This window comes from Anas platyrhynchos, chromosome Z, assembly GCF_047663525.1.
Source record: "Anas platyrhynchos isolate ZD024472 breed Pekin duck chromosome Z, IASCAAS_PekinDuck_T2T, whole genome shotgun sequence".
Taxonomy (NCBI): domain Eukaryota; kingdom Metazoa; phylum Chordata; class Aves; order Anseriformes; family Anatidae; genus Anas; species Anas platyrhynchos.
The window spans coordinates 56,371,173-56,386,085 of record NC_092621.1 but is presented as its reverse complement, the minus strand read 5'-3'; the positions used below and the strand labels follow the sequence as shown (position 1 = coordinate 56,386,085).

The window sequence follows — 14,913 nt, the reverse complement described above, 5'->3', positions numbered from 1 at the left end:
CCCAAAACAGGCTCCGCCGGTGAGGGCGGGGTGGGCGTGCGCATGCGCGGTGCGTCCGCGTGAGGCCGGCCAGCCCTGTGAGGGGGGTGGGGGCGCGGCCGCCATGGGGAAGCTGAACGTGGCCGTGCTGCGGTACCTCAGTGGGCAGCACTTCAGGGTGCTCACCGCGGTGAGATGGGGACAGGGGGAGGGGGAGGGGAAGGGGAAGGGAAGGGGAAGGGGAAGGGAAACGAAGGGAAGGGGAAGGGGAAGGGAAGGGAAGGGAAGGGAAAGGCGCAGCTCCCCCCCCTCCCCTCCCGTCCCCTCCCCTCCCCGCTGATGCCGCCGGCCGTTCCCTCTCGCCCCCCGGCAGGTGGAGATGGGGATGAAGAACCACGAGATCGTGCCTGGCAGCCTGGTGGCGCCCATCGCCAGCCTGAAGCACGGCGGCTGCAACAAGGTGCTGCGGGAGCTGGCCAAGCACAAGCTCCTGGCCTACGAGCGGACCAAAAGTGAGTGTGGGGCCTGCGCTGGGAGCCTCATCACGGTTCTTCTGCGCCACAGAAGGGCGGTAGCTCGGTACATTCGGGTGTCCAGGGTGTTTGTGAGCCCCGTCTCGCCTTGGGGCTAGCTGGGGAATGTGAATTCCTTCAGCAACAAGTGGTGTTGCTGGTTTCTGAAATTCATGGATTCGTTCGTCCGAATTCGTGGATAAAATAAATAATTGTTAGCTAAGGTAGTATTTAAGTTCACATAGGGATCAACCCAAATGTGTTATAGTCTTATAGCAGACAAACTAGAGCAGACTGCAAAAGCCTTATACCTTCAGCCAGTCAGGAACGATCACTAAAGTAGTATTTGTTCTGTCCCATTCTGTTAGCAGCATTGGATTTCCTTCAGTCTTGCACTTGCATCTGGCTTTGCAAGCACAATGTGGGAGTCTTCATGAAATTCATCTCCTTTTTGTCTCCATTTTTCAGACCATTAAGGTTTGGTTTAGGTCTTTAAAACAAAACTGAATCCTTGCCGTGTCTCCTAAGTAATCATCTTTCAAAGTAATCCTATGCAATTTGAACCATTGTCACTGCCTGCGTTACCAAGGGGCTAACAAAATGTCTACTTTTTATCCAGTTAGTTTTCAAAAAGCTTGCAGGAATTTAAACTTACTGTCAAGTTGGGTTGATGCTAGCCAACAGTGAAAATACTATTTGGGTGTTGTGTACCATAAGCAGGAAAAAAAAAAAAAAGAGAGACCAAAATGAAACTTCTTTTAAAAGAAACACATGCGTAATATGGAATTAAATGTTGTGTAATTTATTTTTACCTAGCTGTCCAGGGCTATCGGTTAACTAATGCAGGATATGATTACCTTGCCTTGAGAACTCTGTCTTCCCGGCAAGTCATCAGTTCTGTTGGAAACCAGATGGGTGTTGGCAAAGAATCAGGTAATTTAAAAAAGTGTTTTCAGTATATAATTTTTTTTTAGAAGAAACGGGTCTGTATTTTTGCTAATTTGTTGGTGAATTTACTTTTGGGCCCCGGTATTGGTGAATTTACCTTTGGATAGTCATATCAATTAATCTGTCAAACACCAAAATTTATGGTCGCTTCAAGTTCTGTGTGAGTCTTTTGACTACATCTGATTTTTTTCACAAGTGTTGTTCCACTTTGACCACTTTGTACAATTCTTGGATGGCTCCTTAAAAGGTATTTTGCAAACAGGTGACAGTTGTCTTGTGACTTGCAAAGAATTTGGAAGCCTTCTGTCAAAAAGATTAACATCAAATTTTTCATCCCACCTAAAAAAAAAAAAAGTAATATACAGTCCAAACTATTGGAGTGCTATCTTGGTTTCTCATGCTCATATGTTGATTGTAATTTGACACAGCATGTCTTTTGTCATTAAAAAATGACGAAAAAAAAAAGAAGAGGATTATTGGGGACAAATGGTAAAAATGAAACATAGCCAATTGCTAACACTGTTTTAAAGTAAGAGGTACCTTGAGTTTTCTGTCCAGTCAAGAGAAGTCTTTTCTAGTGTGCCATTAAGTTACTTCTTATCCCCTAGTCTGAAATATGTTTCAGATCAGATGGATGGTTCAACCAGATGGTCTTGGAGGTCTTTTCCAACTGTAATGATTCTATGATATTCTACTAGTGGAGCAGCATAATCTCTTCACCAATGATTTCTTCTTGTTCAGATTTGTAATACATAATATACAAATTTGTTTGTCTTTTCTGTTAAAAGAAGTGTAGTAGACTTTGCCATTCCAGAAATAGTTACAAGAAGTCAAGTAACAGATTTCTCACTGCACTGTTTCATTATATACCTGTCAGATACCATTTATTTCTCAGATCTGTGCTGCTGTTTTTTCTCCTAGATATTTATATTGTTGCAAATGAAGACGAGCAGCAGTTTGCAATGAAATTGCACAGGCTTGGAAGAACTTCCTTTCGCAGCCTGAAAAACAAGCGTGACTACCATAAGCACAGACACAAAATGTCATGGCTGTATTTATCCCGGCTAGCAGCAATGAAAGAGTTTGCCTACATGAAGGTAGGTGGTTGTTTGCACCATATTAACAAGGATGTAATAGTCTGGAATGTACTTCTCAGATTATCTTCTCATCACTTCGTATTTGCAGTGTATGTTAGGATGTATGCTTTTTATTTGTTTGTTTCTAGTGGACTTAAAGTATACATTTCAAAGAATGACAGTGATAATGCATCTTGTATACTTTCAAGTGATAAAATCAAACTTTGCCATGGAAGTCGTATGGAACTGAAGCAATTTCCATAAAATTTCAGGTGAAGCTGTCCAGTCATCTGAATCTTAATAAAGGCAGTGAATAAACTATCACCATTTCACTTAACCTTGTCTTAGAAAAAACAATGGAGAGAACTTTCCTATATGCTAGTGAAAATTCGTGAAGTATCTACTAGTATTTTAGTCTTGTCAATTTAGATCACGTCCGCAAACATAATTACGGAGTATTTGTTAGGTCTGTAAGCGGTGAGTTTCAAACTGGGAGGAGAGCACACTGAGAGCAGCCCTGCAGAGAAGCACTTGGGTGTTCTGGTGGATGAAAAGCTTGACATAAGCCAGAAGTATTTGCATACCAGAATGCCAACAGCCTCCTGAGATGCATCAACAGAGGAGTGGCCAGCAGGTGGAGAGAGGTGATTGTCTTCCTCTGCTCTGCCCTTGTGAGGCCCCACCTGGAGTGCTGCATCCAGGTCTGGGACCCCCAGCACAAGAAGTATGTGGAGCTGTTAAGAGTGGGCCCAGAGGAGGACCACAAAGGTGATCAGAGGGGTGAAGCACCTCTCCTGTGAAGAAAAGCTGAGAGTTGGGGTTATTTAGCTTGGAGAAGAGAAGGCTTAAGGGAATGCTAATAGCAGCCTGCAGTACCTAAAGGGGGCCTACTGGTAAGCTGGGGAGGGACTCTTTTTCAGGGAGTGTTGTGATAGGACAAGGATTAACAGTTTTAAACTAAAATAATGGTAGATTTAGATTAGATATGAGGAGGAAATTCTGTGCTCAAGATGGTGAGGCACTGGCACAGGCTGCCCAGAGAAGCTGTGGATGCCCCATCCCTGGAGGTGCTCAAGGCCAGGCTGGATGGGGCTTTGGGCAGCCTGGTGTAGTGGAGGTGTCCCTGCCCATGGCAGAAGGGGTGGAACCAGGTGGTCTTTAAGGTTCCTTCCAACCTGAGCCATTCTGTGAATCAAGTGAACGATTCGGTAAATACGGTTAGAGCAAGCTAACAGAGCTACAAAATACTATGGCCTACCTTTAGTTAATCTTTAATGTAGTGTAATGCTGGATATTAATATTTAAGAAGAAACTTTTGCCTTACTGAGACTGAGTGTGGATTACCTGACCAGGCCAAATTGTATTTACAAGAACTGTGGAACCTTTTTCTAACACCCTATTCCCAATTATCTGCTGGTAGTTTCTTAAGCTAACAGACCAGATACGATTCTGCTGTTTTTCTATCCCGTTGTGTTTTCCTGCCACCTGCAGGATAACTAAACTCTGGAAAATACAGAAGCATAGTTAGTAGTGAAAGTTCAGATTGCTCTTCCTCCTTAAGCACATGATTTGATTTTTACAGTTAGCAGTTGAATAATGTGTAGGATGCTGCTTCCACAATGGTGCTTAACTGCTTATCTTATATTTGTAGTTTGTCAGGTATGTAATGTTTTCTTAATGGTTATCTTTTATTTTTTCAATATGTTGTCTCTTTCCAGGCTTTGTATGACAGAGGATTTCCTGTTCCAAAACCTGTAGACTACAACAGGCATGCAGTTATTATGGAACTCCTTGATGGCTACCCTTTGTAAGTTTGGAAGCTTGAAGTCTGTTTTACAGAAACCCTAACAATGATAGGTTCAGTAAGACAGCAGGGATGATGTTTTTCCTTGTCGTGTGAGTCAGTTCTGATCATGCTGAATAAAGCATGAATAAAGTCAGGCCCAGAACGGCTAGGGTTCTGCTTCATTATACTTGGAGAAATCGGTGAGAGAAGGAAAACTAAAAAGATACTCTCTTTGTCCAAAGAGACTGGTGAAATAGACTTATTTTTTTTTTTTTTTAAGTACGGAATACATCAGAGGAGCAATGTGATACAGAGGTTAGTTCTACAACCATTTTCTACACAAAAATTTTATGTTCTATATGTTATCTATTCAATGATATTCAGTATTGAGTTGTATATCCTTCATGTTCTGAGCTCCAGTTCATGATCCATGATGTGGTAAAGATTCAGGTAGGATTACAACTTGTACAACTTGCCATTCTAGAACTTCTGTGTTGATTTTTTGGGGGGGTTTTGTTTGTTTTATTTTTTATTTTATGTATTTGTGTGCATTGAACGCTGTTTTTTGCTCAAGGAAGATTACTTTTCTTCAGTTTTTCAACATCCAGAAACATGAAAAAATGTTGAATTTTGTATGTGAATGAATGGCTTGTTTTGTTTCCATAGCAGAATGCAAAATAGCTATTTGATACTCTATATAATGTACAGTAACAAAGGTTCAGTGTAATTAGTCCCAAAGTATACAGTTGAAGAGTTACATTGAAGAAGTGCCTTTTAAGACTTTATTCTATCCCGTTTCCCCGCCTTTGTTAAATAGTTCCATATCTGTCCTGTAGACAGAAAGCTTTAAAGTTACATGTGAGCATTGCAGGTGAGGTTTACCATGCTATCCCAGTTCTGCAGTTTTAACTAAGCATTTCCTGAAGGAGATGCTGTACTAGATGAGAATTTTTTCAGGTGATCAGCATCTCAGAAGATACCAGTTTAGATGACTTCCAAATTCAAAGAACAAATGATATATTTTATGATACAGACCTCTGGCTATAAGAAATGTCACCAATTAATTTTGCTGTTAATATGAAAATATTCAACAGCAGCCTATTACAGAGCTGCTAGAATTCCATTGTGTTTTGTTTGTATGTGCAACTGATATGTTCTCATAACACTACAGTGTTGCATTCAGGCCAAAATATATCACAAAATAGCTGTAAATGACGGCTTCTTGACAGCTGTATAATAAGACAGCTGCCTATTTATTCTGCTTGTAAAAATAAGGTGATGTCTATTCTGTGCACTTTTGGGGCAAAACATATACTTTGCTTTTATTCTGGAGTTTATGCTGGAGTATATTCTGGAGTGCTTTAAGCTTTTTTTTTTTTTTTTTTTTTTTTTTTTTTGGCTTTGCCTTATCCCCAGCTTAGTCTTGAAAACACGTTTTTTGTGAGGCATTTGAATGGCATTTGAATACAAGAAGACCTAAGTTACCTAAAACAATCCAGACATAAAAATTCGCTGATCCTGAAAAGGCTGTCGTGGTTTAACCCGGCCGGCAGCTAAACACCACGCAGCCGTTCGCTCACCCTCCCCCCTCCCTCTCTGGGACGGGGGAGAGAAATGGAGAGTGAAGCCCGTGAGTTGAGATAAAGACAGTTTAATAAGACAGGAAAATAATAATAACAAAATAATAATAACAATAATAATAATAATGATACAATGGTGATAATACGAAAGTAATAGTATGTACAAACAAGTGATGCACAATGCAATTGCTCACCACCCGCTGACCGATGCCCAGCCTAACCCCGAGCAGTCCGGCCCCCTCCCCCCGGCTAGCCACCCCTATATATTGTTTAGCATGACGTCAGATGGTATGGAATACCCCTTTGGCTAGTTTGGGTCACCTGTCCTGGGTCTGTCCCCTCCCAGCTCTTACTGCACCCCCAGCCTGCCCGTTGGCAGGACAGAGCAAAAGGCTGAGATGTCCTTGGCTTAGTATAAGCACTGCTCTGCAACAATTAAAGCATCGGGGTGTTATCAGCACTCTTCTCATCCTAAGCCAAAACACAGCATTCCACCAGCTACTAGGAAGAAAATTAATTCTGTGCTAACTGAAACCAGGACACATTGTTTAAATTAGGCAGCATAACCATCATGTTTGATAAGAGGACAAGAGACAAAGGGCTTTAGTTAAAACGAGGGATTTAACCTGGAGATAGGAGAAGCTTTCTCCCCATGAGGGCAGTGTGGTGGAGATTGCACAGTATGTTTCCATCCCTGGAAACTTTCAAGCCCACATTGGTAGAGCTCTGATTAGTCTCATCTAATCTCAGAATTGACATAGCTATGAGCAGAGTATTGGAGTAGTAACCTCTGGAGATCCCTTATGACTCAAATTGTGACCCTGTCATTCTCTCAGATGTAACTCATATGCCTTGTCTATATTTTTAAATTAATTCCTTCAGGGTTCAGGATATTTTCTTTTTTATTTAACTTTCCAGATGCCAAGTACACCACATCGAAGACCCTGCTGCTGTCTACAGTGAATTAATGGATCTAATTGTAAAACTTGGCAATCATGGTTTGATTCATGGGGATTTCAATGAATTTAATCTCATACTGGATAATGATGATCATGTCACTATGATTGATTTCCCTCAGATGATATCAACATCACATCCAAATGCTGAATGGTACGTACAAATGATGTATGCAAAATAAACCAGTTAAGTGCTGATAACAACAAATAGTCAACATGATTTGTTTTCGTAAGCCTGCTTCAAATTCTTTTTCTAATGTTTTCACCATACACTACAAATGCAATTTGTTTCATGAATGAGTAGAAATCTCCGTAGGATAAATGTGTAATTAATTGCTTCTCAGTTAAAATTATTTCTTTCAATTAAGAAATGAATAGAAATAATCTGCATTTATGTATGTATACCTACACGTGTACTTTTTCACTTGGAGTCACTGATGGTTATTAATTTTCAAATAAAAGGCAAGAAAGTAGAGTAAAAGTTTGTCATACCAGTAGACTTAATTTCCTTGATTATTGCATTTTTACAATTCTGTATTTTTTAAACAGGTATTTTGACAGGGATGTTAACTGCATTAAGGAGTTTTTTAAGAAACGCTTCAACTATGAGAGTGAGCTCTTCCCATCATTCCAAGATATCAGGTAAAAAATGCCAGCTGACTCTTAGTTCCCCCATGTTATGGTAGTTACGTTGGTTTTCTGAGAAAAATGGATGCCTCTGAGAGATGATTTTAGAAGTGAACAGGGGGAAAAAGAGCCTAACTATGCAATTTGAAATATTTTTGTCATTCTTACAGTAAAAAGGATCCATACTGTCTTCATTAGCAGTTACTAAAAGTGGTTTCCAAAAACTGAAGCACGTCTTAAAATCTGCTGTCTCCTTTGTCTTACCTCTTGCAGCTAGGGGACAGAGATACATCCAAATGCCGTAAATGTTACAGTGACGCAGAATTAGTTTCTCTGACTCTTAAAACCATATTTAACAGTCCTGGGGTATCAAGTATTAACTTAGTTTTTAATTTTAAATTTAATTTTCAAAATGCTAGTACATGTGGTGACCGCCTCTTCAAATATTATCTTCAAAGTTCTCCTACTGTAGTTTGTCCCTTTTGAAAAGCAAACTATTTTCTCACATATTTTAAGAGCAAAGCTGCTTCAGTTAAAAGGGTTTTATATCACTCTGAGCCCTTTCTCAAAGGGGAATTGTCTGTGTGTGTGTCCTTCATCGTTCTGTTTGCACAAGCATAATTTAAGTATTATATTTGTTAAAATCAAATTGTTTGCTTTCAGTAAGTGCTGATTATGAAGATGGAATCATCTTGTATGAAAGTCTGGTTCTGTCAGGCTACATTCTGCTAACTACCCAAAGCCCTGCACTGTAATATGTTACCTATGTTCCAATGGAGTATACTCTTTTTGTTAATAGCATGGTAATTATAGTCTAACTTGATAGTATTTTTAATCCAAAATACAGCATAATGATTTGATATATTAAAAGAAAGCTCACTTCTATTTCTTTCAGGAGAGAGAGTTCTCTTGACATAGAGATTGCTGCCAGTGGTTATACAAAGGAAATGCAGGAAGATGATGAGCTGCTTTTCCCAGAGTGCTCTGATGAGGATGATCATACCACAGAGGAGAGGGAATTTGTAGAAGATGCTGAAAGTAACGCCAACTTCCTCAGCCAAGATAAAGAAAACAATGCAGACTTCGTATATGAAGTGGTTTCTGAAAGCAGAACCTCTGAAGACTTGTATCACAGTGAAGATGCTGAAGCCACAGAAAGTAGTGAAAATTCACAAGGACTGAGTATGTCAGAGTTGAGTTCAGCCTTAGAAAAGGTTGAAGGGCAGCCTGTGCTTTCGAAGTCCAGTGAAGATGCAGAGAGTTGTGCACTTGGTTTTTCTGAGCACAAAAGAATACCTGACAATGCTGCTGAAAATCAGACAGAGGGCAGCAGTGATAAGGACAACGATGAATGCCCTGATCTGGTTGACTTGTCAACTTTAAATAAGGAATTGAGACCTTACAGGTAAATACTTATATTTACTGTCTAGTGGTGTGGTGAAATTTTCTTCTTTTTTCTTTATTTCTAGTAATAATGTGAGTAAAAGTTTTTTTTTTTATATTACAATGCTGCTGCTGCTAAGTAGTTTTGACAAGTGAGTTTATAATTAGAGTGCTCTTTCTCAGCCTCTGCCCCTCATTCGGCTGAAATTAGCAAGAACAAGCTCTTTGGAATATATTATTCAAATATATTTTACTGAATGTCATACTATGTGGCTTTTAATGCCTTTACTGACACACTTGGAAATTCCTTCTTACCTTTAAGCTAACCCCTTCTTATATAAAATTCAAACTATTAGTTTGCAAGCTCCCCGTGTACCTGAATGCATATATAAAGTTCATATACCCTGCTTTCTTTTTGAATTTTTCTTTTTTCATGAAATTCTACACCTAGGCAATGTACAGAATCTGAATTAATCTTTTTAGTGTTCTGAAGCTTCTTTGTCTTACACTACTTTGTGTAGTATGTATGTGGTTATTGCACTATAATCCTTCCTGTCATAAAATGTGTTTTTTGAAATAGTGTTAATATTTCAAATGTAAGTGTTCTTTCTGTAGTACTCAAATGTTCTGCTAGCACTTTTGATTGTATATCAAAAAAATGACTGAAACATGATGCTCATAAAGAGAAATGATGTTTATCTCACTGAATGGAATAAAACACTAATTTACATATTTTAGAAATGAAGACAGTATGGTTCATATTGCGGAGCACAGAACAAGAACTAAAAGTACGTCAGCCAGCAGTGTTGGGAGCTGTTCAACCATTCCACCGGTAATTATTACTGCTACTGTCTAGTTTACTCTGATACCATCTTAGGACGTAGCTGTTGAAGATATTTTTACAAATACCTAGTTAGCAGTAACTGTCTTTAATTGATTACTACTATGTACATCTTTGGTTTGTAGTTCCATGTTCACAGAAAATAGGTCTGATGCTTTCTACATGTTTACAAGTGAATTATATCCAGTGCTGTACTTCATGTGTTGTTCTTTGCTCTTTCACAAAAGCTCTACTCCGGCATTAGCAACTTGAATTTCATTTCTGTTGCTAGAAATCAATTCTGTTGCCCATAATTAATGTTTTTGTATTTTAAATTTGCATGCTTGAGTAAAGATTTAACTTGGCCTTTTTTCATCTGTCTTTTTAACACATCTCTTACCACATTTCTGAAACATATATATGAATTCATTGTAGTCATGGTGTCTTTGGCAATATGAATTTGACTTTCAGCATTACATAAATCAATACTTTGTGGCAGAATTTTACATCTTTCTTCATCCCTACTCAGTATACTATCCAGTATGGCTACCTCTATCACATTTTAAAGAGTGTATCTAAATTTTAAATGGAAGAAAGGCCAGTTTTATGCATAAATAAATGTGTTAGGGAACAGCATGTTTGCAAGTTGTGTAAAACTTTTACAGGACTTCGTGTGAAGGGAAGAGGGACTTTGTTAGTCATCCCTTATCATCCCTACAATTCTTATTGTAGGACATGGCCTTGTGCCTTATTAAGGAGAAAAAGAATTAGCCTTGAATTATGAAATGAAGTAAAGAAGAGCTAGGATAAATGCTAGGATAAATGCTAGGAATCGCCTGGCTTCTGATCCATGCGATACATATTTTTTCCCTTTCAGTTTGCTAACCTAAATGTGTAGGATTTCTTTTGGAATCGCCTATAGATCCCTATTTGAAATTATATTTCTGTACACCAGTAGGTGGTAGCAGTGGTCACTCACTGTAGAAACCTTCCTGATTGTTTAGCGAACATGTGTTTTTTCTGTAGGCAGACACATCAAACTTGTTAAAATATTCAAATGGCATTTAAGTACCTAATATTATGTTCTAAAAGAAAGATAAAAGCAGAAGCAGCTTTCAAGAGATTCAGCCACATAAACATCCTGTGTCAATTTACTTTGTGTAATCTTTCCATTTATATGCTCTTACGCTAAGTAAAATGTTTCTGCCCATTGTTAAATCTTATTTGAACTTTTGAATACTAGAACTAAAGAAAGGATATGCATGATGAGCTGTTTGTAACATCAGAACGTGATTGCAAAACTAAAAACACAAAAGGCACTGCAGTAAGACCCACTGAGCTTCTTAGAGCCAATGCCTGTTACTGCTTCTAGCACTTCTCTGTTGTTTATATAGCTTTCTCAATGAAGAAACACATTAAAACATAAGCAGGTTTCCAGATTAAACACACAGAAGGAATTCATATGGGCATGTATAAACAATAGCAGTAATAGCAGTAGGTGCAGTCATAGCTGGGTGACTGTGCCAAAAAGAAAGCCTTATGAGTTACAGACAATAAGCTATTCCAGACAAAATAAAATGTCTTGTTGTGCTTGTACAAATCTTTGTAGGGACTGCTGTAATTTAATTACAGGAAATAATGCAAACTATGCAAAAATTTAAATAATAAATGATAGATTTGTTTATTCATTTTGCTTACAGTCAGGCTTAGGATGATGGAGAGACTAGTGAGACTTGCGTGCTGTGGTTGAGCAGTAGTATTTTGTGCATTTACATTTTTGCATAGTGAAAATATCTGGTATTTGTATTGCAAAGTTTCTTCTAGCGAGCCTTGTATGAACTGTGAAAGAAGTCATCTGTCCACTGAAGTGGGAGAAGTAGAGAAGCCTTCTTTCAGAGCTCTGCCTATAAAAAGCAGAGGATGACAATTGTCTTACTGACAGAAGAAAAAAATCAGTGGCCCAGTTTAAACTAGTTCTTACCAGCTTTCCTCAGGAATTTCTTCTGGAATATTTTTAAAGAGCATTCACAGATTTAATTTCCAAAATGCTCTTGTTTAAATACTGAGTTCTGCTAAGCTTCCGAGGAAAGAAAGACAGATCTTATACTACTCTTTTTATTCACATTTTTGATAGTCAACCTGCATGTGGTAAAGCTTAGGAAACTACTATTCAGGTGAATACTATGTAATTACTACAGCATTCTTACTGAAATCAGGATTGGGTACCTGGATTTATTTACTACCTTGTATTTGCATAATTTAGTTGTATTAGTCACAGCAGTTTTTAAACAGTGCCAAAATAATTCTTTCTGGTTCCTGACTTAACTACCAACTTACTACTTAATGTGCTGACAGTATCATAAACAAAAAACAAGGCAAGAGAAATTGGGGTAAACGCAAAAGAAATGTTACTAGATTGTGGGGTAATTTTGCACCAGCATGTACCTCATGCTTCTCTTAGCCCTGTCCTCAGGTGGAAAAAGGGGGAGAAAACATGATGATGTAAAAAATATTCATGGGTTTTGATAAGGACAAGGAGATCACTCCTTGTGCTGGAGCAAACTCTCTTGGTCCTTTTTCTACTTACAAGATGTTTGTCAAATCTCCAAGCACAGGACATTATCATTTTTGCTGAAGGCATATGTTTTGCACTGAAAAGTACTGGTTCATTATGATTCCTGAATGAAAGGCACCTAAATTCTGCAAGATATCACCTAAGATGCTTTTTATTAGAGCTAATGCTAAAAGAAAAAAAAAAATAGCACAGGTGATCATACACCCCTTTAAATGCTGGAGCCCTGACCCGGACTCCAAACCACATAGCTATACCGTAGACCTTGTCTGTAGCAGAGGTTCTCCCCTTTCACTCAGTTGAGATAATTACATGATTTTCTTACAAAGAAACAACTCTGCTTGCTCAATTTCTGCTGTTGAGAAGAGGTGAAGTTCTTATTATAACTTCTTTCTGCTCTGCTAAATAAAGGCAAGACCACAGAGCAGTGGTAATCACTGGAACCAGGCGGAAGCTGCCTGCAGGCTCCTCTGTCCCAAGGAGCTGGCTGAGTTTGCCCCAGGCCAAGGGATTTGTGCAGCCCCACAGGGGGTTCTGGGGCCACACGGTATGGGCAGCACAGCACAGGGCAGGCCTGGGCAAACTCAAGTTAACCCTGGTGTGGATCACCAGCTGCTCAGCGCATGGTGGTCTTCTCGACAGGTTCACTACCACATGTTCATGTTAGTACTGAGAATATAGTATCATTATGATAATGTTAGTACTAAATGATGTTCAAAAAGTTCTGATACTGAATCGTTTGTTTATTTGTAGGAACTGGTGAAAAGGAAGATAAAACGTCAGCTGACAAAACAGCAGAAGTCTGCTCTGAGGCGACGACTACAGAAAGGAGAGGCAAACGTTTATACCAAACAACGTCGAGAAAATATGCACAACATTAAGTCAAGCTTGGATGCAGCTAGTTTCTGGGGATAATTTATCATAGCTGCCACAGAACATGAGAAAACTCACAGTACATACAGCTAAAACAGTTACCTAATAACCAAGCATCCTTTTATACAGTGGAGGAAAAAGTTCTTAATAATACCACGTATTTTTGGAAACTAATAAACATCATGCTGGTTCCTCTGGTTTTGTTTGCATGATTTTATTTTGTGTTCCTAGTTAAAAATATTGACTGTAACTTAAAATAAATTAGTAGTACTAGGTAAGCTCATTTAAGTACAGCATTTCCAGCAGTATCTTGTTTTAGGTCAATTTTACTGTTTTTGTATAGATTAAGAATCTTCTGATGTGCAGAGGATTCCTCTTTAAAAATTTTCCTTTGTTCCTACAACATAAAATTTAAATCTGAAATTCTGCCCTCAGGTTACAAACAGATATTTGTTTGATTTAATTAAAAATCAGAAGGAAATAAAAACTGATAGCTTTTAACACTCTAAAATTTCTTTTGAACCTGTACAAGGATCATCTTTGAACCAAGCAATTCTTATTGTTTTTCCTTTCACTCCAAGGTCTTGTATAGATCTTGAAAAGATCTATAGATAAAAGGAATAAATAAGTGCTGTAGAGATCTGGCAGTCCCTCAGGTTTTGAATTTGGCTGTGCAGTTAACAATAAATTTAATTCATTTAACAATTTACAAAAAGTGGTGGGCATTCTGAACTTCTCTTTTTAAAAAATATTACCATGTATTTTTTTTATGTTATTTTGGGTCTCTGAAGACCTAGAAAAACAAGTATCTTGATGTATCTGTGATTTAGGTGAAGAGCCTTCCTAGAGACGTATGACATGGTAAAGTTTGTCATCAACCCATAGTTTGCAACGTTTTAAATCTTTTACTTGGCTGGGGAAATGAGGAAGTTTGGATTTGAGGTTGATTTTTTACTCACACCTGATACTATCTATATTCTACTTTACCCGAACTGAAAATCAGCTTTTAGTCTATTGAGAATTACAGCCTCTGTCCTGTCTTGCAGCATGCTCTGCTTTGAAAGTTTTCAACTTCTGTCTTTTTGCTCTTACAATAAAAAACCTAGTCTTAGCTAGCAGCGGTATACATTCTTAAAAGCATGGCAGGCCGGTGCAGAGATGTAATAGATAAGTGTTTCTTTTAGCATCAAAGCTGCAGGAAGGTCTGGTGACAGAAGTAAGGAAGTCCAATTAAATCTTAAATGTGATTGTTATCAAGGTATGTAGGGCTGTTTCCTGATGCAAATAGCTCTTTTTAGGACGGGCAGAAAAGCAGCCTAATTGAATTTAATTTTATTTCCATTTTAAATGTAAAGGGAAAAAACATATTTTTATGTTTCTACACTCTTATCTGTTAAGGGGTTGCTTCAGTGACTGCTTAATAAGATTTCAGTTGAAGCTCTTTGCATAAGATGTGCACGCACTTTTTGGCTTCTAATTTAGAGCTTTTCACAGTGGGTGAGTTCTTTCTGGTGCATGACCTTAAGTCTGTCTTGGTAATGGGTTCCAAAAATATACAAAGCCTGTCCCATTTGATTGTGCTCCATGAGAATAGAAAGGATGGAATGATGGAAATCCATGCTGTTTATTTTCAAAATGTTCCTTTAAAGCATCCATTAACTCTTTTAAAGGTATTCTAATGGATGGCTGTAAGTTATCATTTTCATTTACTCTGCCAGACGAGACTTTTCAGAGAGTAGAGTAAGTGAGGGAGTTACAGCTTAATATATCTTTATTAAGCCTTTTTTTTTTTTTCAAAGCA

The 14,913-nt window shown here is 38.3% G+C and overlaps 1 protein-coding gene across 1 annotated transcript; it reads left to right on the top strand.

Moving 5' to 3' along the window:
• The first annotated feature begins 14 nt into the window (after positions 1-14).
• RIOK2 (RIO kinase 2) lies at positions 15-13,310 on the top strand. The gene is made up of 10 exons (XM_072031210.1): positions 15-169; positions 353-491; positions 1,308-1,424; positions 2,361-2,536; positions 4,234-4,322; positions 6,800-6,991; positions 7,387-7,479; positions 8,360-8,869; positions 9,586-9,679; positions 12,993-13,310. Exons 1-10 carry the CDS (start codon positions 104-106, stop codon positions 13,152-13,154), a joined length of 1,638 nt encoding a protein of 545 aa, XP_071887311.1. The 5' UTR covers positions 15-103; the 3' UTR covers positions 13,155-13,310.
• Positions 13,311-14,913: the final 1,603 nt, after the last annotated feature.

Bases quoted from the DNA above. Each gene is read 5' to 3' on its own strand.
- RIOK2 (XM_072031210.1), top strand. From the start codon at position 104: ATGGGGAAGCTGAACGTGGCCGTGCTGCGGTACCTCAGTGGGCAGCAC. The intron at 6,992-7,386 runs GTACGTACAAAT...TTTTTTAAACAG, and splicing joins TCACATCCAAATGCTGAATG to GTATTTTGACAGGGATGTTA. The intron at 7,480-8,359 runs GTAAAAAATGCC...TATTTCTTTCAG, and splicing joins CCATCATTCCAAGATATCAG to GAGAGAGAGTTCTCTTGACA.